Source organism: Rutilus rutilus, assembly GCF_951802725.1.
Source record: "Rutilus rutilus genome assembly, chromosome: 11".
NCBI lineage: Eukaryota > Metazoa > Chordata > Actinopteri > Cypriniformes > Leuciscidae > Rutilus > Rutilus rutilus.
Window position 1 is genome coordinate 28706386 of NC_140216.1, and position 27156 is coordinate 28733541.

The following is a 27156-nucleotide window of genomic DNA, read 5'->3' on the forward strand; positions in this document are numbered from 1 at the left end:
TAGATCCGTTGTAGAGCAACAATATTTTGAATGAGTTGTTGGTAAGAAAAGCACTAAATAAATGGCAGAAAAGGCATTGAGGCCAAACATATGTCACAATGGCAGCGGTCCTCAAATAGATGGAGGGATACGTCAAGCTCATTATAGTTAAACATATTTTTTTAACAGAGAGGAATGAAGAACTGTTAAAGGCTCGACTTTAAGGAATAATTCATCCCCAAATTACATTTCTGTCATAATCATCCAAACCTTTGTGATTCTTTTTCTACTGTGGAACACAAAAGGTGAAGTTTAGTAGGATGTTCGCACTGCTTTTCGTCATACAATGACAGTGAATGGTGACCAACACCCATCCCTAAAAATTACAGAAAGTCTATATGAAATAAAGGTATACAAAAGTATAACCCATTGAACGGACTTTATGTCTTTCCTTCACAGCCTCGGTTTTATTAGCATATGAATTTTTTTCTTTCTTTTTTTTAAAGATTTTTGCCTTTATTGTGATAGGATAGTATAGAGTGGACAGGAAGCGAGGTGGGAGAGAGACGGGGGACGGGATCGGGAAAGGTCCACGAGCCGGGATTCGAACTCGGCTCGCCCGAAGCACAACGGCGCCATATGTCAGCATGCTGCCCATGAGGCTATCGGTGCCGACAGCATATGATTTTTTTTTAATTCGCTTTTTCTTTTTTGGAGCCTCACAGCTTGTGGAGCATTTCTTTCTTTTCTTTTTTTTTTGTGTCTGTAATAAAGAGAACCATATCTGTCTCGAACAAGGTGGGGTCAGTAAATGATGACAACATATTTGTGCTTAGGTGAATAACCCATTCAGATAATTCTGTACAATGTTTGCTGTTCACTTGCAGGATCTAATGAAGATGAACTAATGAAGGGCAGTCGTTTTCAAAGCATTGATTGTTTTAAAGACAATGCTGCAGTCATTACATAAATTGAGAATATTCCGGTGCTCTTTCATTTTTCCTTTGTACAACCCAAGCATCTTTTTCTTCAGGACCTTCTGTAGAGGTAGATATCTTTTGAGAGTGATAAAAGGAAAAAGAAATCTGTCCATCTCCCTCTTTAGTGGAATTGCCTGTCCTCTCTTCTCCCTTGATGTGTCTACTTATTTATTTTCTTTAATGCCCAGGTCTTATCTCTCCAACGTCTTCACTCCGGGATTGATCAATATTTAATTTTCTCTGAGAGACTAGCGGTTAACACTAGTCTTTTTCTACGTGTCACTCTCATCGGCGCCTGTGTCTGTGCGCTCGCTCCAAGACCTCCAGCCTTTTCAGCCTTTAATATGACAGACGCAAAGCGATAATATTCCTAAAGAGAAGCCGAGTTCAGGGATTGAATAACCCAGATGCCTTTCCGCACACTTACTTTAAGTCATTTGTGACCTTTGACCCCACAGTGTCAAGGGTCAGAGGTTTATCATGACCTTTAATGATCGGACATTCTCATGAGCAAGACCGTTTGTTATGTCCGATAATGAAGTTTTACTTATGGGGGGTAATGGAAGTTCACTGATGGTTTTATTAGTGGTTTTAGCTTATTCAGATGAGATGACAGTGTTCAGTGGCTGTTGACCTTTGGTTCCTCTAGGAAAAATATAGTATTGACCTCTAACCTTTAGCCTATTAAATAGAAGTTGTCACAAAAAGATGGGCCACTCGTACAAGAGAGTTATGGTATGTTCAATTTTTTTTTTTTACTATGAGTTTTTTTGGCTAGAATGAGGTTAAAGTAATTAATATTTTGACTTAAATTCTGCAATGCAATGACATTTAAAACAATTCTGATTTTTCAGGCCTAGATAATTTAATAATAATAATTAATCATTTATAATAATAATAAATGAATGACATAATTTAATGCCTAGCACTAAAATACTGAGCAAGTTGTCTCTAGATTTTTTTTTTTTAAAGGCCAGTAACCACAAACAACTGAAAGTCGTGTAAAAGTCATTGTAAAAGTATTAAAAATATATTGTTTAATAGACTTCAGATAAACTCTTTGAATTACTCATCTAAATTCCTAGATGAAGCTGCTTTGTCCGATAAAGCCATCTCCACTATGCCGTCTTTATGACGTTGTATCATATTTCCTGTCACATCTGGTCTCTTTATTAAATAACAGCCACGTCTTCATGTGGTCGTAGGTCACATGGTGCGGTTCCAATCCTCTCCGCTTCTTGAAGGCGCAGTGATCTTGGTTTATGATTACAGCTTTTCTTCCTGTACTGCTGAAATGATTGATAGAGTGTATTAAAGGCTCTCCCCTGTGTCGTAAAACAGTTCCCTGCTCGTCTCCTGAAGGCATTTCCCCACCACCTGAGTTACTCTTGTGTGTGTGTGTGTGTGTGTGTGTGTGTGTGTGTGTGCTCTTGAGGGCATCATTTAGCACTGTCAGGTTGATAGAAGACTGGCTAATTAGTCATATCACATTGAAATGTCATAAACAAGAGTTCTAGCTGTGTTCAGATGTGTGTAAGGGCAAAGAAAGCAGATTTAATCACAGGGCTGCAAGGGCATAATTTGCAGTGATGGCTAGGATCTTTCGCTTTGAGATAAACAGTAGGGTCAAGAAGTCTGAGACGGAACTAATTATTTATTTAATTTATTACATTTACTACTAATTTACTTTTCATCATGACTTGTATTGTCAGTGTAACACTTAGATCAAAAGTTGAATTATTAACAGAAAGTCTCAGTATTTGGTTTGTCCCTCTTTTGCTTTAAGCACTAAAGCTGCATGAGCTCCACAAGTTTATGTAAAACCTGATGATCATGTTGATCATGAGCATGATTTGAGAACGATCCGAACAAAATCGTGTGCTCCAATGGAAATCTGACTGTACAAGAATTCCAGTGATCAATGTCACAAATTTAATTTTCAGAAATTTAATTAGTGACACAGACCTTGTGCAGAACATAACTTTTTTTCGAATCCTAAATTTATTTAAGTATCCACCTTTTTTTACGTAAGAGTGGGTGCAGCCATTTGTATATTTAATGTGTCTGGCTTCCAGTGTCATCCGCTTCCAGTTATTTTGTTAGCTGTACAAAAAAAGCTTGTTATGCTGCTTGATATTGCAAACTGGTATTTCTTCCCATGTTATTTTATTGTAGTGGCTTAATTATAAACACAATGGTTTGTACCATTTACTGCACATTTTTATTCTTCAGGGTAAATGTCTTTTTGAAAAAAACAATTAAAGTGCCCCAATTATGCTATTTTAAAGGTTCCTAGGTTTGTTTTTGAGGTCTCCTACAATAGGTTTACTTGCATCCACAGTCAAAAAACACTTTAATTTTCTCATAATATACATTGCAGCATCTCTAATTTCTCGAAGAGTTTGAAATGGTTGATAAAGGATTCAGTCTTTCAACCCCTCCTTCTGCTCTGATTGGTCAGATGGCTTAGTCTGTTGTGATTGGTCTACCACTTACAGAGCGTATCGGAAGTGAAAGTCCATTACCAAATTTGAATTACTGCTTGAAAGCTTGCATACGAAACCACACATCTTTCACAAAAATAAAAAAAGTTCTTTCACTTGTTGTGTAGGTGGCTCTGGTGCGCTGGACTGAGAGTATGGGTTTGACTCTGGTGAACAGAGACCTGACGTCCCTCCAGCTGAAGACCCCAGCCGGACAGATCTTGACCTATTACATCCTGCAGATCTTCCCCTTCACCTCAGAGAGCAAGCGCATGGGCATCATTCTCAGGGTACGTCTCACACTACAGCATTGTGTGCGAGCTTGTTCTTACAGTATGTGTTCAAAATGACATATTTTTCTCAATTCAAACATTGTAAAAAAAAAAATATGTGTGTGTGTGTTTGAAAATGCTCCCTTTGCAGTCTGACTTTGTGTCCTTTAGTCTTTGCTGAGTAAGCTATTATATACTTCAGAACTCTGTACTTGAGCATTTCTATGAGTGTGTTGTGTTTGTTTTTTGTTTGTTTGTCTGTTACATTTCATGCATAAGAGTATTTATGACTAGCTTTTGACGTATTTGTGTGAGCGCAAATCACATCTGTTTGACTTTTTCACTAATAACTTTAGGAGTGTTGGTATCGTGTTGGTCGTGTACTCTACAGTTGAACACGCTAATGATTTAGACATGTTTTTAAGTGTTCTCTTTTGAATTGATTATGTTTCAGGAGGAGGCTACTGGCGACATCACGTTTTACATGAAAGGGGCAGATGTTGCTATGGCGAGCATTGTACAGTACAATGATTGGCTAGAGGAGGAGGTAAGAATACATGAACCATTGTTGATGGAGAAAATCGCCATTCTGCTTTTTCAAGCAGGCTGGTGAGCTTATGAATAAACCCAATTGTCTGTTTCTGTGACCCTTCTTGTTTTTGTTTGTTTATTTGCATTTTTCATTGTTTTTGTATCCGATTCATAATCTGTATTTACACACACACAATCAAATGCAATCAAAAAATGCAGTACTTTTATATTTGTTCCTCAAATGTAATTTATCCACACACACAAAAGAAAAATGTCCCTAGATCTTACAAATGTGGATGTAGGGGTGAAATTTTTTAGCTACATTTAAACAATAAAACAGTTAGGACACTCACGATTACGAAACTATAAAAATGTTAACAGGAATACCAAAATATCAAACCATTTTTACATATTGTATGCAAGTTATATACATACACTCATGGGTGTAATTTTCGTCTAACAGTAGGGGGGGACAATAAACAAAAAAATTCTAAAGAGCAATTTTTGAAGGGGACACTAATAATTCAGCCAATTTTGTACTTGTAGCTTACACAAAGGGATAGTTGTTAAAATATGAGTTAGGTTCATAGGTTCACCACGCGGTCATATTATAATTATTAAATGATCTTGTGTTCTCCACATAGTATTTCAGGTTTCAGGGACAGACAAGGCCACTGATCTGCCACTTAACATCATATTGAGCAAATCCCAACACAACGGTAGATCTACAAAATTAGGCTAATATCAGTTCACACATAGGCTTATCGCTGTGTTAGTTGTAGTGGGTGACTTACTATCCAACAAGCTACTGTATTAAACAAGCTAGATAACATTATAATCGCTGACATGACTCATGGAAAAAAGATTGGATATCATAATTTTTTTTTTGTCATGACTAATTTATTAATGACACAGCATCATCTGTATTAAATAGAAAAATACTCACTTCATCCGATGATTAAAGTGAACAAGATAGCCTTGATAGCCGACTTAATGGAGCACTGTGAGGCAAGGGAGAGGGGACTCAAAATGTTTCTGAACTTAAATCGTTTGTATTGTTTTACCAGGTACACAATTATTTTAAGTATATATCATTATATTATTTACAATACACTGCGTGGTTTTTAATTATATTTTTAGGGGGGGGGACAACCCTCAACCCCTCTATCCGCCTATGCACACACTACTGTTCACGAGTTTGCTGTCATGAAGACTTTTTTTCTAAACAGATAATACTTTAATTCAGCAAGGAAGCATTAAATTGATCAAAAGTGACAGTACAGATTGGGAAAGAAATGTATCATGGTTTCCACAAAAATATGAAGTAGCACAACTGTTTTCAAAATAATAGTACATGCACCATGCACTTAAGCACCAAATCAGCATTTTAGAATGATTTCTGAAGGATCATGTGACATTGAAGGCTGGAGTAATGAAGCTGAAATTCAGCTTTGCCATCAAGCATAAGTTACATTTTAAAATGTATTAAAATAATAAAGAAACAGTTATTTTAATTAGTAATAATATTCTACAGTATTCCTGTTTTTACTGTATTTTTGATCAAATAAATGCAGCTTTGTTGAGCATAAGAGACTTAGAAAAATATTAGAAAATCTCCAATACTGTATTATACATGCATGCATACATACATTCTATACGGCAGTGTTTTTGGTGTTGAATCCCTTGAATGAATGACTTTATGAACGTATGACCCTGTTGAATTAAGAATCAACACATATGATAAGGTACCGCCAAGCATAACAAGCAGCTCGGCCTGTCCTATCCTTTGTGATCAAGGACAATCAGCTCAGCCCATCATCACACATGCATTTCTCGCTTTGATGATTACGATTTGTATTGGCAATATTCAGTCGATGAGGGGCGGAGATGAGGCTTATTAATTAATGAATGACCTCAATAAAGGCGTATGACTGGGAGCATCATGTCATAATCCTCATCGGCCTGTTCACGATGCGGTGTGTGTGTGTGGTAGATGCCGTTATGAGGACGGGTCAATAAGTAATCACTGCATCACTTTCGCCTGTTGCATTTTCATATCAAAAATAAACCGCTGTCCCACATCTTTTACAGTCTGCTCAAAGATTCCCATAGGCACTGTTGTATTTTTCACAATTGATCCATCCTGTGCGCGTGTTTGCATTTATCTATTTGTGTGACAGTGTTTTGATGTTTCCTGTAAATACAATTGTGTTAAAAGCATTGTTTATATCTTTGTTCCAATGCCTTCTGTATACCAATTGAGTTCATTGTCTCACACGCCGTGGCTGTAGCAGATGTAACTGTAGTTGTGTGTTGCATTATGTTGTCTCAGTGTGGGAACATGGCCAGAGAAGGCCTCCGGACGCTGGTGGTGGCTAAGAAATCACTGACTGAAGAGCAATACCTGGACTTTGAGGTATGATAGACCAGCTTTGCTTCTGCCCTCAGTTAGTGAAGTGAATTAAAATGTAGGTTAATATATATCTTGATATTTTTCAGCTTTTTAGAATTCATGGATTTGCTTTGAAATAGTTTGAAGTTGTGATTTTTGTACTCGGGCAGAGGAATTATCATTTTAAGCAAACAGTTATTGGTGACAAGTAGATACAAATTGTTTCGTGTAATAAATAAAATGCAGTAAAAGAGAATTATAAATGATCTAGGCATATTTCCCACATGTTTTAATCAAACAAACATAAGGAAAAAATATATTTAATTAATTTTATTAATTTAGAACCAATATACTGTTCATATACTCTACTGTTCAAAAGTTTGGGGTGAGTACGATTTTTTTTTTCTAATATTTTTGAAATAATTTTTTTTTATGGTCACCAAGACTGTATTTATTTGATTAACAACACAGAAAAACAATAATACTGTGATATAGTAGTACAACTATTTTCTATTTTTATATATTTTTTAAATGTAATTTATTCCCATACCATACCATTACTCCAGTCTTCAGTGTCACATGATCATTCAGAGTTTATTCTGAAAAGTTGATTTGTTGCTCAAGAATAATTTCTAATTATTATCAGTGTTGAAAACAGTGCATTTTGATGTATAATGTTTTGATGTAAAGGTATTATTTGAGTATAATGTTTAAAAGAACATAATTTATTTGAAGTAGAAATCTTTTTTACATTATAAATGTATATCACTTTTGATCAATTTAATGCATCCGTACTGAACAAAAGTTTTTTTTTTTTTTTTAATCAGCAACCCCAAACTTTCGAATAGTAATATGCAGCAATTTTTACAGGACATTTTTATTAAATCCTTTTAATATATGAATAATGTCACTTGTGTTGCGGTTGCAAACAAATTGAATCAGATTTTGGAATTGATTCATTGGTCAGTTTGAACGGACTCAAATCAAATTTACCAATTCTAATTCTACTGAAGAAAGGCAAATTTAAAATCCTTTTTTTATCCATCTCTATGATCTATCCAGAGCCGTTATAATCAGGCAAAGTTGAGTATCCATGATCGCGCCCTGAAGGTGGCGGCAGTGGTGGAGAGTCTGGAGAGAGAGATGGAGCTTCTGTGTCTCACTGGAGTGGAAGATCAGCTGCAGGCGGATGTCCGGCCCACACTGGAGCTCCTCCGCAATGCTGGGATCAAGGTACACATACATCATATGGCCAAAAGTATTTGAACACCCAAACACTAGGCCCATATACATATTGAGAATTTAACCCTATAAAGCCTACTGTATATGTCTTTTTGATGTGAAATCAATGATGTGAATTTTTATGAAGTAAATGTAAGAATACATTTTTATATTGTTAGTAATATTTCAAGGTGAACTCTTAGGTTTACTTGATTATCCATGAATAATTTTTTTGGGGGGGGAAATCTTATTAAAATGGGAGTATAAAATATGATGCATCTGGCCTTTGAGGAACATTTATTGGTACGTCTCTTAGTCATCATTGTATTGTATTGCATTATATGGTTTGCCCCCCACAATGAGAACTGCAGAACATTGATCATAAAATGGCGCATTTTAACACCATCTTACTAAGACATAATATTAGGAGATACAACCAATATTTATAAACATCTCATTGATTTACATTACAAGCTATCAGAATTCCATATTACTTTTTGTCCATATACATATCAGAAACTGCTCTAAATTGCATCATTTGGGCCTCTTTAATTTTTTTATTTTTTTTTTATCCTTGAATATGAGCTCCATATTCTCCCATATAATACCATAAAAGCCTGATGTATTAAATATAATGCTCTATATAATACTCAACAACACATATTCAGACTTTTTAATTATGATTTTTTTTTTTTTTTTTGTCTAAATGTTCAATAAAATTTCTAAATTATAAGGTTAATATTGACCCTTGGTTTCGTCTTAATGTTTCAGATCTGGATGTTGACCGGAGACAAGCTGGAAACTGCTACATGTATCGCCAAAAGCTCCCACTTAGTGTCCAGAAATCAAGACATCCATATCTTCAGACCGGTAGGATCAGAACCACTGATCATTTGGATTTTAATTGTAATGGATTTAGAGTGAAAAAAGTGGGGGGAAAAAATTGTCACGAGACACACAAATGGGATCTAAACAGTTTGGAACCAGGGGTGTCAAATTCTGTTGGCAGGTCAATAATTTAGGCTACGTTCAGACTGCAGGCAAAAGTGGCCCAATTTTTTTTTTGCTCATATGTGACTCAGTTCTGTTTTGTTGTTTTTTTGTTTTTTCATTACAGTGTGAACCGTGCAAACCACATTGAATCAGATTTTTCTAGATTCTGATTTGGGCCACTTCCATATGTGGTACTAAATCAGATACAGGTTGGATGTTTTGCAATGTGACCTCAGTCTAAATGGTTATATCAGAGTTCATGCGACATTTATGTCAATCTAGATCAATATGCATCACAATTAAGTGCTGACGAGAGTCACTCCAAAGATTTTACATACCAGTAGTTCTTTGGTCCCTCGGTTAATATGGAAGACAGTCGTGACAGTAGTCAGTGGAGGTACAGTGAGGTCTAAGTATCACTGTGACAGCTCTATATAAGCGAAACTCGAGGGAAATCTAGAAAAACTTTGCTCTCTTTCTCCACATCCTCGTCTTCATCCTCCTTATCAAATTTGCAGACTTCCGCTGCACATTATAAATGAACTGGAAACACTGACTTCAGTAACCTCCATGTTACTGCTTGCCATCTTGTTATTGTTCTTTTGCGCATGCTGGTCAGTTCGGATCAGTTCACACTGGAATCTGATATCGGCCACATTTAAAAAAGAAAAGAAAACATCATATCTGAGCATTAATTAAGATTTGAGCATTAAGGCTTGCAGTGTGAACATAGCCACAGATCAGATCTCCATTCCATAGATCAGATTCCAGTAAATGGATTTGGACTGTCAGTCTGAACATGTCTTTAGTAATAGGACGTGTTTTATGTATTTTTGGTAGGTGTCCAATAGGGGCGAGGCTCATCTGGAGCTGAACGCCTTCAGGAGGAAACACGACTGTGCACTGGTCATATCAGGAGACTCTCTGGAAGTAAAACACCTGAAATATTCCATGTATTCAACACAATCATGTATGATCATTCAGGATTGATGTTCTCATACTGATTATATCTCTCTATGTGTGTCCCATCAGGTCTGTCTGCGGTACTACGAGCATGAATTTGTGGAGCTGGCATGTCAGTGCCCCGCTGTGGTTTGCTGTCGCTGCTCTCCCACGCAGAAAGCTCAAATAGTTCGATTGTTACAGCAACATACAGCCAACAGAACATGTGCCATAGGTCAGTCCTCTCCGCTTCTCTCCTTAGTCTGTTGAGCTTTAAGTCCCATCATCTAGTAGCTGAGACAAAACCCACTTAAACCGAACTCTCTCCAAGCACATGAATCTTTCAGAGCGGTAAAGATGACTGTCTTCACAGTGTCTTCTCATGTTTTCCCGCTATCATCTTTCTTATCTCTGTGCTCAGGCGATGGAGGAAATGATGTCAGCATGATCCAAGCAGCAGACTGTGGTATTGGTATTGAAGGGAAGGTAAGGTATTTCTCATTAACTTGGATTGTCTTTTCCTGTTGCTGTAACTTTTCAATTCATCTTTAATGAACCACATTTTCCCCTCCAGATAAATTCTCACTATCTTAATGTGTCTAGGTGTTTTACTTCTTTGCATCTAATTCCTTTTGCTCTCATTGGTGATTTTGGTGATATCTTATATTGGTGATGCTCGTTAGATTATTTTCAAATCTTCTTCTTCCTCTTCCGCCATGGAAGTCTATGACAGCCCATAGAACCGCTTGTAGGAAAGTTATGAAATTTGGCACACAGATTGAGGACAGTCACCATAGCAAAAGTCTCTAACTCAAACCCTCTAATGCCACAAACTGTCCAAAGTTGCACTAATGTTTATGCTAAAAACTTTTTAACCATAAGCATTTTTCCTCTGATCCCTTGGCTCAAGACGATTCAGATGCAACCTGTAACGAATTTTACTGCCATTTTGAATGTCATTTTTTCAATCTCCGATTTTCAATCAGATCATCGTCATGCTGACAAAAATGTGTGGAATTCAAGTTGATTTGTCAAACCGCTTATGAATAACGTGCAAATGCTTTTGACGAAGAGCACACCAAAGTGGACGTGAGGCTATATTTCCGTAACTCTTAAGCGTATTCAGACCACTTGGTGTGTGTTATGACAACCATGACCAGTTGCATATACCTGCACAGTTTTGGCACAGCACCACCTAGTGGTCAGGAGATATACATTTGTTTATTTTTTTGCTTATAACATCTAAATATCTAAAATAATCTAAAATGTCTTTAATTATTCATTGTTGCAGTTGGTCTGATGCTCCCAGGCATGCTTGCATAACTCATGACTTTTTTGTGTTTGGCCCCTTAATTGCTGCTTGCAGCTATATTTTTTTTTACTGGGGATGTGCCGCATTTTCGGCCGCTGAAAATAGCATTTTCGGTTTTTGGCCAAAAGAGAAAAACATAAAAAAAAATATACCGCCCTGCCCAGGTTTCACTCTCGCTCTGTGGCGCTCTCCTCAATATTCTGCTCTATGCACATGCACTCTGCTCATTTGGTCATGGCCCATGCTCATGTACCACTCATGCTTTTTGAAAGGAAAAAAAAGAAAAAAAGTGTTGTGCAATAGCCCTACTGTGTTGTAACATGGTGTGGTATAGCCATACTGGGCAACGCTGTTAAAATGACACTACCCTCTCACTCACTGATATGCTCTCCACTCTGCTTAAATGCTGTAATAAGAGTAGCTTTGTAAGACTAAACATTATTTGGATAATTGGTAAAAACATTTTTTTTTTTTTTTTTTTATCCGTTAAATCTGATTGTTGCAAAGATCTGAATAAAGAATAATATATTGATATTTAATATTAATATATTTTCTGTCTAATTTAAGTGTGATTACTTTCAATAAAAGTGTGGTTATTTTATTGGCTTGTATTTTTTAAAATTCATAAAAAAAATTATATTCATACAAAAAAAATGCTCATTTAAAATAAGAAATATTCATTTTGTTGCATTCCTTTTTTGCTATTATTTCTTTTGATTTTGAGGTAAAATATGATCTGCATGTTCATGAGACATTTTCATATACAGTACCTTTAATAATTGTTCCTACCTAGTCTAAATAAAGTGTATTTATTTAATAAATAATAACAAAAGATCAGTAACAGTATACTATTTCAGAGTTCACATAAGTGCGTTATGTCATTTTAAAACTAAACTTGTGTTTCAGGAAGGAAAGCAGGCGTCTCTGGCGGCAGATTTCTCCATTACCCAGTTCAAGCACATCGGCAGACTGCTAATGGTACATGGCCGCAACAGCTACAAACGTTCAGCAGCTCTTGGCCAGTTTGTCATGCACCGTGGCATGATCATCTCCACCATGCAGGTAACACACAGAGAAAAGTAGAGCCTCGTGTAAATGTTGTCATGTAATGTTCACTGAAGTGACCAGAGTCAATACAGTACATTGGCTTGCTTAGCACCAACACTTATGTTGCTGCAATGCAGCCTCTTGATTTGAAGTGCTGACATCTTGATTTAAATTTGTGTTTTCCCGTTCAGGCTGTGTTTTCTTCTATTTTCTATTTCGCATCTGTTCCTCTATACCAAGGTTTCCTCATGGTGGGGTAAGTAAAGGCTACACAGCACTTTTTGACGTCATAGTTGCCTTTTACAATGATTTCCTAACATTTTGCTTATTTGTTCCCAGCTATGCCACCATCTACACCATGTTCCCTGTCTTTTCTCTGGTGCTGGATCAGGATGTAAAGCCTGAAATGGCTCTGCTGTATCCTGAGCTCTATAAAGACCTCACCAAGGTAACAACATATCAGACATTATAACAGTAATCATCAGAACTAACCATCAGCTCAAATATCTGCATGATAAACATGATATAAGTTACAGGAATGAAGGCATGAGTTTGTGTTTGCTGCATGACAGCGGTGCTGACTTTGGTTTTCCCTCCACTAGGGCCGTTCCCTGTCCTTTAAGACCTTCCTGATTTGGGTTTTGATAAGTGTATATCAAGGTAAATGGATGAACAATGTTGTTGTTATATTTTTGTTTGACTGTAATCAACAACAATAATCTTTACTCTCGTCTTATGTTATGTTATGTTGTTGTTTTGGCATGAATTTTGTATCCTAGTTGGACCGGATGTGAAAATTAGACTGTCAGTGCAGTGAACTTGTGAATTCTCGGAGCCACAGAAAGGGGGGATTTTTCAGTTTAAAGGGAATAAAAAATTGAAATGCATCAATTAGGGAATATAATAGTCAATTATAATTACAATAATAGTGTTGTGCTGATACAAATATATCAATATGTTGTGATTCTTTTCTTTTTTTTCTCTCACTGTTCTAAATCAATACTTCAGGTTCTTCTTCTTATTATTATTATTTATTTATATGTCTAAACATCATTTTCTACAGTTCAATTAATAAAGCAGTAGGTCATAAATTATCATTTAAAACATGTTGTTTTTTTTGTTATAATATTTCACAATATTACTGTTTTTTACAGTATTTTGATCAAATAAATGCAGCCTTTGTGACCATGAAACTTTCAAAAACATAAAAAAATCTTAACGACCCCAAAGTTTTGAATCGTAGTGTAAATAATCAATTTGTTTCAAATCCAATCAAGTCATTACTAACATTTCCTGTTTTTATTATACATCAGGCAATTTAATCGAGAATTGTAATGGTATTGAAACGATCAAAGAAAACGAACGAACCTGGTTCGAGTTTATGGTTTTCTCTGAGTATTATGCTGGTCTAATGCCGTAGGAATTATTTCAACATCGAAAAGGTTTACACCAATTTCCTTTTAGGCTTAGGTTGGAATCCCAGGAGGAGTGATGCATGAGCTACCACCATTGTGCCTGGGTTCCTCCAGGTGGATTGTCTCAGTACTCAAAATTCACTGGACAAACATAAAAGAGAAATGTAAACTTAAAAAAGCCAGTCCAATCTGAGATAACATGACATATATAAACTAACCATAAACGGATACGTTCTCTACAAATAAATCCGTGAACGTTTCATCAAAGATATAAACCTCGAAGCGCAATGTAACGTGTTCTACCGCAAATTCAGCCGAGTTCTTTTCATGAATGTGATTTTCGGACCGCCGCCAGCTCTCACGCGCACACGGCTGCCTTATCCGCACTGTAAATCGATCCGCGCAGCGAGCAAGAGAGATCAGTGTCCCCGTCTGACAGCTCCTGCTTTTTAATTAAACCTTAATACAGAGAGACAAGAACAACAGGGAAATATGAGCAAAGATTTCATTTAGTCCAGAGAGTAACCCTGAGGAATGTTCGCCGTATGAAGAGAGGCAATTATGTGATCAGTTAGAGGCCATTAGGCTGGATTGCGCTGGCATTTATGATTAAAATGAAAGCAGAGACGGTTACAGTAGGCTGAGGAGCCGAGTGAGCGTGGAGCCTTGTGAGTAGGGGTCAGGGCTCGACGCGCTCATGTGTGAATTGGGATCAGACCATGAGCGAGGGTCAAGAAATCACGGAAGAAACTCATTCTTGATGGACATCAGTAAACCTTATGGATTTGTCAGGTCTTGCAGTCTAAAGGAGGGTCTTTGATAGGATCTTCTTTTTCTTTTTTCTTTTTTTTAGTTATTCCCGTTTCATTTAATAACCACTAATGTCTTTCATGCACATGTTTTTATACTCATTATTCCCCCGGTTTCACAGACAAGGCTTATGCCTAGTCCTAGAATGCATGTTTGAGCTGTATCAACTGAACGCAACTTGCACTGACATATCTAAAAATATGTCAGCACCTTTGTTTTGTCTCAAGATGCACGCCAGAAATGTTTTTTTCTAAGGCACGTTTATAAAAGCTACTTAAATGTCCTAATTAAACCAAGGCCTAATCCTGGATTATTCTAAGCCTTGTCTGTGAAACCAGGCCTATAACACTAAACTGACATCTTAGCAACATCTCAGTCCTTGTTAGTTCAACTCAAACACATCTTCTGTTTGTCCACCAGGGGGCATCCTGATGTACGGGGCCCTGGTGCTGTTCGATCAGGAGTTCGTGCATGTGGTGGCAATCTCTTTCACTGCTCTGATCCTGACGGAGCTGCTGATGGTGGCGCTGACTGTCCGCACCTGGCACTGGCTCATGGTCGTAGCCGAACTTATAAGTCTAAGCTGCTACTTTGCTTCCCTCGCCTTCTTAAACGAATACTTTGGTAAGAACGGACAGCAGTGCAACACATTTTTCGAAAATTCTTATTTTATTGTTTATTTGATCTAAATTATTTTGCATATTATTAATATATTATTTACCTATCTACATGTTCTTCGCTTTTATTCACTTTTTTTAAATATTTTCATTATTTTCATTTATACAGTGCGTGCATAATTATTATGCAAGTTGATGTTCTGATCATATTTTTTTCCCAAAGCACATTATACCAATTCCAAACCACATCAATCTTAATAACTACTATTATCATTTATAAGTGATATTTAATTGTTAAGGAAGGCTGGAAGTGAAAAGCGCCTTATATTCAGTTGTGCATAATTATCAAACAGGTAAAATGGGCTAAAAAAGAAGAAGATTTAACTCGCTCTGAAAAGTCAAAAATGATTAAATGCTCATGAGAAGGATGCAACACTAGAAATTGCTAAATTAAGGTGTGACCGATGGACAGCAAACCGCTCATTGGTTCAGCAGAGTCATACAAAAAACAAGCCAAGAAGAAAAGGCACGTGTTAACTGCAAAAAATGTGCAATTAAGGTAAAGAATTAGAATAATGTGAAAGCATCAGGAACCCCTTAGTCTCCAGTGCCACCTCCAGTCCTACCAGGATCTCAGAGACTTTGCTAAGGGAAAGAATCCTGAAATATGACCCACACTTAATAAGAATCACAAGCTGAAGTGTTGTGAAATACATGAAGAAATCTTTTTTTTTTTATTGGCTTTATAGACAGATAGGTTGGGAATGACTCTTGAGGGACCAGCACGACATCCTCTAGTACCACTGTTTGAAGAATTTATCTGGCAGTAAGTTTTGGGAGTTGATTTTAAGTCCATCTCCTACGTCTTGCTCATTGTTAGTAGCAGCTCACAGCACGACTCCCTCGCCACCGCTGCTGTTGTCTGACTTGAACTGGTGCTGGTCCCTCAAGAGTCACACTCAACTTATCTGTCTATAAAGCCTTCAAACAGATAGGTTGTCTATAAACAGTTTTCATGTATTTCACGCTTAAGCTTGTAATTTATTATTAAATGTGGGTCATGTTTCAGGATTCTTTCCCTCAGCAAAAGTCTCTGAGATCCTGGTCTCCAGTTGCAGGTCTGGAAAATGGTGGCACTGAACACTAAAGGGTTCCTGATGCTTTCACACCTAATTCTTTGCAGCTAACGTGTCTTGTCTTCTTGGCTTGTTTTTGTATGACTCTGCATTGGTCACACCTTAATTTAGCAATTTCTATGTTTATGTTTGCAATTTAATGTTGCATTAGTATTGCATCCTTCTCATGAGCATTTAATAATTTTTGGCTTTTCAGAGCGAGTTAAATCTCTTTACATGTAAAAGAAAATCTGCCTAATAATTATGCACACCTGAATATAAGGCATTTTTCACTTATAAATGATTAATTACCAAATTAATTGTAGTTATTAAGATTGATGTCGTTTGGAATTTGAAAAATGTGCTTAGATAAAAAATATGATCAGAATATCAACTTGCATAATAATTATCCACGCACTGTACAGGTAAATTCAAACCAAAAATATTATTATATTGTCTATCTAGCTATCCATTCATTTATTTGTCTGTCTGTCTGTTTATCTATTCACTTATTGATTTATTTTTGTTTATATAAATTAAGATTATTATTTATTTTATTTTTATCTTACCTAATTGTTTTATTTCTTACCAGTCTACCTGTTCCTTACATATTCTTATATATATATATATATATATATATATATATATATATATATATATATATATATATATATATATATATATATATATTATACAATTATTATTATTATTATTATTATTATTATTATTTATTTTTTTATTATTATTATTTTAGTAGTAGTAGTAAAGTAAGTAAATTAAAACAACAAAAAAAGTATTCATTTTATTTATTTATTTTTTGAATATTATTCTATCTGTCTGCCTCTCTTCACCTTTAATGATATGGTCTGGTCTGTTTCCTTCACACGTAAATAAAAGGCCAAATAAGTGCAAAATGTCCTCTGTAAGCTCTGGCTTCAGTGTTTCAACCAAACGCACATTAGTTCAGACTGGTGCACTCACTGTAAGCTCAACTTTTAAGCTCTTTCTTCTTTCTCTCCATCTCTGTTTTGTGACTGTGCTTTAGGCATAGGTCGTGTGACCTTAGGAGCTTTCCTGGGTAGGTTTGTCTTTCCCCTGTGTTCTCTCTGTTGTTTCACCAGCTATCATTTCCTGCCTCCACAAACATATCCGTTCTCCTCCCTCGAGTTTCACTCTCGTGTGGTGTGGGCCCCTGGATGAGAAGGAGTCATTCAAATGTGCCGTAACCCCGTGATTACTCATTTTTCAGAACATTCCATCGTTGCAGTGCATCCCGTCCACTTCATCCATAGCCTCTTTTTTTTGTAACGTGAAAACGTACTCCTTGATGATATAAACAAGCATGAAGAGTCACTTTGACCCTGACATTTGATTTTCTTCTTATGTTTTGTTTGTCTTCAGATATTTCGTTTATAACAACACGGGCGTTCTTGTGGAAGGTGTGCGTCATCACGCTGGTCAGCTGTCTGCCGCTCTACATCATCAAATACCTGAAGCGGAAGTTCTCCCCTCCCAGTTATTCCAAACTTTCCTCCTGAGCTTTCCATACGTTACGGTGTCAAAAGGCATGCAGACACATATATAAGCACGTGTGACGGCTACATCAAGCACTTTTGAAACGGATCTGATCCTTTTTTATTATTGCTGGATATTAGTTCACCCAAAAATGAACAGCCTGATATCATTTACTCACCCTCATGTTGTTCCAAACCTTAATGGCTTGCTGTGTTTTCTGTGGAACACAAAAAGAGAAGTTTAGCAGAATGGTCACGCTGCTCTTTTCCATACATTGGGAAAACTGTCATACTCCACAATTGCACCTACAACACAGTCTTAACTTTTGTGTTTGATTTTAAAGAAAACTCCTATCTGTTTGGAATGACATGAGGGTGAGTGAATAATGACCAAATTTTCATTTTTGCGTGAACTATCCCTTTAAGTGTCAGCCCAAAAGTGCTTCAAGATGCGGTTTATGTGTGCTTCATATTCAGTGACATAATGTGATTTGTTTGTATATATATGAACTTTGCCGTTGGACTAATATGAGTGCTCCTGTGCTCATCATTTAAAGATGGTGGGACAGTTGTAGGATAAAAGTAGTATTGAGTACTTGAAAAGGCTAAAGCACAAAGAAAGACAAGATAGAATAAAAGGGTTGTTTAGGGCACCCACACTGGAATGACTGGAATGGTCCAAAAACTGACACTTTTTATTTACCGTAAATGTATGTGAAGGCAAAATCAGTTTTTTATCAAATAGATTAGGGATTTTTAACCTTTTTTATTTTTATTGTTGGTATATAACAGTACAATTTCATCTTTAATGAACGTAAAGTATTAGTGTTATCATACCCATCAGCACTTTTCCGTCTGATTTTGGCACATTTTGCGTCGTTAGCTTTATTATTAATGAGATCTGTGTGGGCGGGGCTTGGTAAATACCTGTGGTTGTGATTGGAGTGTTCTGATTGCATGAGTGTGTACTGAAGTTGAATTCGGGCAACTCTTGTTTCCTGTTTTGCTGTGGCTGCTGCTGCTGCCATATGATCCTGCTGCAAAAAAACTGTGTAAATGTAAACCAGAGCACAGCGTGTGTTCTTACAGAGGGAACTATTTGTTCTGGGAACAACGGTCCTCTCAACCTGACATCCTAAATGACATTGTGTAAACTTCACAATCGACGTTTTGACATTTGACAATCAAACTTGATTGATTGCATGACTTGTAACGCCACGTCATTGAAAACAAGAATGTACTTTTGTTGGATTGGTGTTATAAATGAATGACTTATTTAAGATTGTAAAAACTGAAAACAAAAAGTGTTAGGATGCCCTAAGCTGCTTAGAGGTGCACTGTAATTTTTGCATTTCTTAAATCACCTATGGCACTTGCTCATCATCGGTTACTTTTTTATAGACTATGGCGCCATTTATTTCGGAGTTTCACTATTTTTTGCTTTGATTGTGCTGACGGTGTGAAGTTGGCTCAATAATGTGTAAGATCATCTTGCCTTATCTTTATGAAATAAGTCAGCTGGTATGAGGAATGAGTTTTATCATTCACTTTATTTTCTATACCGAGTGTGTGAGTGTGTTTACAATACTGATTGAGACGATGCCAAGCAACGTGTGTGCCGTACGCTGTTCCTTTCTTGCAATGCGCAATGTTGGATTCCAGTTGTGCTTTGAAGACGCAGAGTTGTACTGTACTCAGGAAAACCACTAACTGATATATTATACTGTATATAAACCTTCAATTAACCCTGTAACAGCCTAACAACAATAGCTTATTTATTATTTGAGTATTTTGCTTTTGTTTCTCCTGCTTTTTTTTATTGACTGACACAATCGAAAATTTGACTGCGACTGTGGGCGTTCTCTCAGTGCCATCAGCACGATGGTTTCGGCAGTATAATTTAACATTTTAATGATTATTGATGTCTGATTAAAGAGCAATATGTTTCCAAGTGGTCTAGTGGGTGCTTCTTTTAAGGGCTCTGAATGTTTTTAGTGGTGTGCTAATACATATGCCATACATCCATATTTGGTAGCACTTTTTACATACATTGGTGAACTAATAGGCACAAATCCCATGTATTTTTTTTTTTTTTTTTTGAGAGAAAACTATTAGATATAACTAAAAATATACTTTTCTAGCATCAAATTGATTGTATGAAATGTAGCTAGTTTTAGTTATTTAATTGGCTTGTCAAATTAAAATGTTGATTTGACTCTATTAAGCTCGACCATTCAACTCTTTTTCGTAAGAATTGTCATGTTGTTGTTTTTTTTATTATGGGAAATTTGAGTTAACTAAACCAACATTTGGTCCCAAACTCTGCTCCAAACAAGTTACAGATTAATGGCTGAATCTTTAACCCTGTAGATATTTTTGTTTGATTGTTTTATTGCTAGAAAATGAATACTGAATATATGTGTTTTAAAAAAGATTGCTTCATATACACTCTTAGAAGAAAAGGTTCTACTGTATATAGAAGTGTTGTGTCAGGAGCTTCATATATAGAACCTTTTAGGGGATTCCAATCATGGGATCGTTTTATGAATTTTGTTTTAATCAATTTTTAATTTTGATTAATTTGTATTAATTAAGCATAAGGAAAAAACAAGAAAAAAAGAAAATAACATAAGGAAAAAAAATGAAATAACCTGATAAACATGAGTATTATGCATTAATTTAAGACATTTCTCCTTGTATAGAACCTTTTTTAGCATAAAGGGTTCTTTCAAATTGAGTAAAAAACCCTAGGGTTCTGTATAGAACCCCACCGAACCTTTTTTTGCTAAGTAGAATGTGAGTAAACAGGTGAGTAAAAAAGGTGTTCTTAAACACTGACCCTTTGTTGGAAAATAACAACAAAAAAACAAAAAAATTATATTTGAGTTTCAGGCCTTTTTTTTAAAGCATATTCATGTTAAGTTAATTTCAGAATGTCAGAAACTATGACAAACATACATGGGAAGTCGCAATTTGAGTGAGTATAAGCTTGCATTTCTGAAATCTTTACATGACAGCACTGCTTAACATACTGTGCCACACATTTATTTGTATGTATTGCTTCTAACCACTAGAGGGCGGCATTTACACAGTTTCACTGAAGACACACTTTGGGCCCACATGGAAACTACATCTGCTGGTAAGATTGCTGTTCAACAATAGGCTTTCAGAGTTGTATGACCCCTGGTTTCTGTCCACATGTAAAACTGCATATTTTACTATTGCTTGTTAAGTTTGCTTTATCAATTTTGCAGATGTCAACATATCTGATGTTATTGTAGCTTTTGTATACCCAGACAGCAACATACAGTAGTGTCGGACAAGATCCGGCCCACATCTGGTACATGTGGATTACACACGTATCAGATGTGGTCCGTATCTGGGCTGACACTATGTTGCTGTCTGGGTATTTAATCTGCATTTATTGTTTTTTTTTTTGTTTTTTGTTTTTTTTATTAGGGGGTTTTAGACCAATATCTTCATGGATTTTTACTTGGATTTTTCAGTTAGATGTTCATCACCAGTCAAAAGTTTAGACACATTTGGCTGAATAATCTAATCTAAAGTCTTTAATTCTTGAAATTAGCTTTCTAGACAAATACAAATCCCCCTGTATTATTATTATTATTATTATTATTATTATTATTATTATTATTATTATGAAAATGGGCAAGTTGAATCAGATAGTGAAGGAAAAGCATCCAACAAGTGTCCAGTTTACAGTTGTTGTCAGAATTAATGGCACCCCTGGTAAACATGATCAAAAATGGCTGTAAAAATAAATCTGCATTGTTTATCCTTTTGATCTTTCATTCAAAAAAATCGAACCTTTCATTTAAGTAAAAGAATTGAAAGTGCGGGGGAAATCGCATTATGAAATAAATGTTTTTCTCCAAAACACGTTGGCCACAAATATTGGCACCCTTTTATTAAATACTTTTTGCAATCTCCTTTTGACAAGATACCAGCTCTGAGCCTTCTCCTATTAATATATTATTATCCTATATAATGCCTGATGAGTTTGGAGAACACCTGACAAGAGATCAGAGACCATTCCTCCACACAGAATCTCTCCAGATCCTTCAGATTCCCAGATCCATGTTGGCGCTTCTCTTCAGTTCAGCCCACTCATCTTCTACAGGGTTCAGGTCAGGGAACTGGTACACATTTTTGTGTTGATTTTGAGTTTGTTTTGGATCATTGTCTCGATTGAAGATCCAACCACGGCCCATTATAAGATTTCTAGCAGAAGCAGATTTTTTTATCTGTTGATATTTGATAGAATCCACGATGCCATGTATCTGAACAAGCTGTCCAGGACCTCTGGCAGAAAAATATGCCCACAACATTAAAGATCCAACGGTATATTAAATTGTACACATGGGGCACTTTTTATCCATGTGCGTACTGCGTACCAAACCATGCTAGATGTGCGTTTCATCTGACCACAGAACCCTGTGCCGTTTGAAGTTCCAGTCGTGTCTGACAGCTGAATTTGCTGGAGTTTGTTTTTGGATGAGCAAGGAGGATTTTTTTTAAACCCTCCCAAACAACATGTGGGGATGTAGTTTTTTTTTTTCATCTGTGATCCTTGAAGAGTCTTTGGCCACTCAAACTTTCCTCCTCGCCCTGCATTAGGACAATATAGACACACGTCCTCTTCCTGGCAGATTCGTAGCATTTCCTGTTGATTAGAACTTCTTAATTATTGCTCTGATGGTGGAAATGGGCCAATTGGAAATGGAAATCTAGCCATTTTCTTACAACACTTTCTATTTTATAAAGCTCAACAATCTTTTGCTACACATCAGAACTATAATCTTTGTTTTTACTCATTGAGATGGATGATTAAGGGAATTTGGCCTTTGTGTTTCCTCATACTTAAACTCCTGTGAAACAAGAAGTCATAGCTAAACAATTTCATGTTTCTAACCTGATGTGCTAAAAAAAAAGTACGGGTCTAGGGTTGCCAATAATTGTGACCAACATGTTTTGGAGAAAGATGATACAAGTCTACCATGTAGAGAAATTGTCAAGTCAAGTCAACAAGTTAACAATATAGATTGTTTCAAAGCAGCTACAGTGATAGGAAATTAAAGTAACAGAGATTGTTTTGGCTTTATAGCAGCCCTAGAATGTTATTGTCCAGCTAAAGTTAGTTTTGATTGATTCACTTCCGTCGCAAAGATCATTAGTTATTAACTTAGGGGCCGCTTACACTACATCGTTCTAACAGAAAACCCTTAATGCGATCCGGCTGCTCATTTGCACAAAACAGTGCCTGATGGCTCGAGAACGCAAACCATGAAATAGAATCCAAGGCACAAGCCTTGAAAAATGTATAATACCGAATTTTTTATCGCTTCCGCATAGCCACGTGAACCGGAATTATCCCAACAACGTTTTATCTGTACGGAGGTAAAGGGAAGGGAAGGAGGCCTTCACAGGGGAGAGACTAGTTGACACTTCAGGACTGCGTTGTCGTCGTGTCCGGGCACAGGTCCTTCATCAGATCTGGATACGGCCTGGATCCGACGGACTGCGGTAAATCTCGGGATAAACAGAGAGACTAATATTAGCGTAGACGCCATCCTTCTAATGATGTAACAAGTACATCAGGATTTATGGGAAGTGTTCCCAGTTCCGGCTGACCTAATCTATGCAGTCTAACATTGAATTATAAAAGTCTATAATGTGTTATGTGTATGCTAGGTCAAAGAGATGTGTTTTTAGTCTAGATTTGAACTGACAGAGTGTGTCTGCTTCCCGGACAATGTTAGGAAGACTGTTCAAAAGTTTTGGTGCTAAATAGGAAAAGGATCTACCGCCAGCAGTTGATTTTGGTATTCTAGGTATTATCAACTGGCCGGAATTTTGAGATCGCAATAGACGTGAAGGACTATAATGCGTTAAGAGCTCCCTCAAGTACTGCGGAGCTAAACCATTTAGTGCTTTGTAAGTAATCAACAATATTTTAAAATTTATACGATGTTTAATAGGGAGCCAATACAGTGCTGACAGAACCGGACTAATATGGTCATACTTCCTGGTTCTAGTAAGAACTCGAGCTGCTGCGTTTTGGACCAGCTGTAGTTTGTTAATTAAGCGTGCAGGGCAACCACCCATAATAGCATTACAATAATCTAGCCTTGATGTCATGAACGCATGGACTAACTGTTCCGCATTTGTCATTGAGAGCATATGACGGAATTTAGATATATTTTTAAGATGGAAAAATGCGGTTTTACAGATACTAGACACGTGACTTTCAAATTAAAGATTGGTATCAAAAAGCACACCCAGTTTCCTAACCGACGACGAAGACTTGACAGAGCAGCCATCAAGTGTTAGACAGTATTCTAGGTTATTACGTGAGGAAGTTTTTTGTCCAATAATTAGAATCTCTGTTTTTTTTTTCAGAATTAAGTCGTAGGAAATTACTAGTCATCCAGTTTTTTTTATTTTTATATCAGCTATGCATTCCGTTAGTTTTGTGAATTGGTAAGTTTCATCAGGGCGTGAAGAAATATAGAGCTGAGTATCATTAGCATAACAGTGAAAACTAATGCCATGCTTCCTAATGATATCTCCCAAGGGTAGCATAGGTCCTAGTACTGAGCCTTGTGGTACGCCATACTGAACTTTTGATCAATGAGACATCTCTTCATTTACTGCTACAAACTGATGACGGTCAGATAAGAATGAGTTAAACCATGCTAATGCAATTCCAGTAATGCCAACGTAATTTTCGAGTCCATTTAAAAGAATGTTGTGGTCAATGGTATAAAATGTAGCACTAAGATTGAGGAACACTAATAGAGAGATACAACCACGATCGGATGATAAGAGCAAATCATTTGTGACTCTAAGAGCTCTCTCAGTACTATTGTACAGTCTAAATCCTGAAACAGACTGAAAATTCTTGCATATATATATCATTTCTTTCTAAAAAGGAACATAGTTGTGAGGAAATGGTGACTATTTTTATAGTTTATCTTATATATTCACCTATATATTCACTATAGTGTAAAAATGAAACGATCAATAAGTCATGAAAACTTATGTTTTTACATTACTTTAACTCAGAAAAATAAATTAGGCATTTCAACTTTTTTATATAAGTTATATGCGATTTATTCAACTAGTCAGTTAAATATAATGCAAGGTGAAATGACTTGCACAGCCAAATTGATTATACTTAAAAATGCGAGGCAGCATTGAACTTTTTTTTTTTGATAAAAAAAAAAAAAAAATTGCAAAAAGTGTGCTCACCAAGGCTGCATTTAATTAATTAATTAATTAAAAATAAAGTTGAAAAAAAATATTGTGAAATATTAAAATCTCAAATGTGCTTTGTATTTGAATATGTTTTAAAATGTTTTTTTATTTATTTTTTTATCTGTGATGGCAAAGCTGAATTTTCAGTCTCATTACTTCAGTCTTTAGTGTCACATGATTTGATGCTCAAGAAACATTTCTTATTATTAATGTTGAAAACAACAAAACAATGAAATAAAAGTTAAAAATCATTTATAATGCTACAAAGGATTTCTTTTTCAAATAAATGTTGATTTTTGAAATTTCTAGTCATCAAAGAATCGTAAAAAATATTATTTTACATAGGCTTACAACAAGCAGGTGTGTCCAAACCTTTGACTGGTTTATTGTACTTACTGAGATTATCAGCCTTGAAACACACAGACAATGTATTAAGCTCTCCACCCAAACTCACCCACACACAACCTGCACAGCAGGAAACGTGTGGCTCTAGATGTGATGGTCCACTGACACTAGCATGCCAGGAAGCTTTCTCTTTCATCTTATCTATCTTTCTATCTTACTCTCTTCCCCTTCTCTCTATATCTCCATCTACCTTTCTTCACTTCTACATCAAAACTCAATTTTGCTATTCCTGCATTTGCTTAAAATGACCCGAATCCGCTGCACGTGCCTGTATAGAGTCTCCACCCTTTGATGTGTTTGTGCGCTGGACATTTCCGCAGAGGTTGTGGGGCAGTTGTGTTGTTTTATCAGCCACATGTGGGGCACAACACGCGTCACACTGTTTTTCTACTGTCTCTAGAGTGTCTTGTTTTTCCAAAGCATTGTGTTTCCTGTAGGTGGACACAGATTTGGGATACTCCTTTTGCTAAGCACTTTCTGTTGATGAAAGCCTTCAGCTGTATTTGTCAGCAATTATTTCTAGTGAAAATGTCCTCTATCTGTCTATCTATCTATCTATCTGTCTGTCTGTCTGTCTGTCTGTCATTTTGTCCATCTGTCTGTCTGACCATCTATCTAGCTATGTATCTATCGTACTACAGTATGTATCGTTCTATCTATCTATTGCTCTGTCTATCTACACATCATTCTGTCTGTCATTCTATTTATCTATCTGTCTGTCTGTCATTTTGTCTATCTATCCATTTTTCTATCTATCTGTCTGTCTATTTATCTGTCTGACCATCAATTTTTCTGTCTGACCATCTATCTATCTATCTATCTATCTATCTATCTATCTATCTATCTATCTATCTATCTATCTGTCTATCTGTCTATCTGTCTATCTGTCTATCTGTCTGTCTGTCTGTCTGTCTGTCTGTCTGTCTATCTACACTGCCGTTTTTTTATGTTTTTAAAAGAGTCTCTTCTGCTCACCAACGCTGCATTTATTTGATTAAAAATACAGTAAAAATTGTGAAATATTATTTCAATGTAAATCAGCTGTTTTCTATGTGAATATATATATATAGTAAAGTGTAATTTATTCCTGTGATCAAAGCTGAATTTTCAGCATCATTACTCCAGTCTTCAGTGTCACATGATCCTTCAGAAATCATTCTAATATGATGATTTGATGCTCAAGAAACATTTATGATTATTATCAATGTTGAAAACAGTTCATATTTCTGTGGAAACCACCATACATTTTATTTTTCAGGATTCTTTGATGAATAGAAAGTTCAAAAGAACATAATTTATCTGAAGTAGAATATTTTGTAACATTATAAATGTCTTTACTGCCACTTTTGATCAATTTAATGTGTCCTTGATGAATAGAAGTGTTCATTTCTTTAACTTCTTTCAAAAAAAAAAAAAAAAAATTCTTACTGGCCCCAAACTTGTGAACAGTAGTGTGTGTGTATGTGTGTGTATATATATATATATATATATATATATATATATATATATCTGTCTATCTATCTGTCTGTCTGTCATTTTGTCCATCTATACATTTTTCTATCAGTGTGTCTGTCTGTCTGACCATCTATCTAGCTATGTATTGTACTACAGTATGTATCGTTCTATCTATCTATCTATCTATCTATCTATCTATCTATCTATCTATCTATCTATCTATCTATCTATCTATCTATCGTTCTATCTATCGTTCTATCTATCGTTCTATTTATCGTTCTATCTATCGTTATATTGTTCTATCGTTCTATCTATTGTTCTATCTATTGTTCTATCTATCTATCGTTCTATCTATCTATTGTTCTATCTATCTACACATCATTCTGTCTGTCATT

General features: G+C 36.0%; 1 protein-coding gene across 2 annotated transcripts in view; it reads left to right on the forward strand.

Annotated features, from left to right (window-relative positions):
- The window catches only part of atp9b (ATPase phospholipid transporting 9B), a 56837-nt gene extending 37263 nt beyond the window's left edge, over nucleotides 1-19574 (forward strand). Inside the window, exons 16-30 of one of the 2 annotated variants that reach the window (XM_084422951.1) lie at nucleotides 3571-3732; nucleotides 4169-4261; nucleotides 6578-6661; nucleotides 7700-7870; nucleotides 8630-8728; nucleotides 9692-9781; nucleotides 9884-10028; nucleotides 10215-10279; nucleotides 12012-12167; nucleotides 12344-12408; nucleotides 12492-12600; nucleotides 12755-12812; nucleotides 14798-15001; nucleotides 17155-17187; nucleotides 17511-19574. In XM_084422951.1, coding sequence (XP_084279077.1) covers nucleotides 3571-3732; nucleotides 4169-4261; nucleotides 6578-6661; nucleotides 7700-7870; nucleotides 8630-8728; nucleotides 9692-9781; nucleotides 9884-10028; nucleotides 10215-10279; nucleotides 12012-12167; nucleotides 12344-12408; nucleotides 12492-12600; nucleotides 12755-12812; nucleotides 14798-15001; nucleotides 17155-17187; nucleotides 17511-17647 — 1671 coding nt within the window. In that variant the 3' untranslated portion in view covers nucleotides 17648-19574. The remainder of the gene's footprint in view (nucleotides 1-3570; nucleotides 3733-4168; nucleotides 4262-6577; nucleotides 6662-7699; nucleotides 7871-8629; nucleotides 8729-9691; nucleotides 9782-9883; nucleotides 10029-10214; nucleotides 10280-12011; nucleotides 12168-12343; nucleotides 12409-12491; nucleotides 12601-12754; nucleotides 12813-14797; nucleotides 15002-17154; nucleotides 17188-17510) is intronic. The other variant, XM_084422952.1, reaches the window with a different exon arrangement.
- The last annotated feature ends 7582 nt before the right edge of the window (nucleotides 19575-27156 follow it).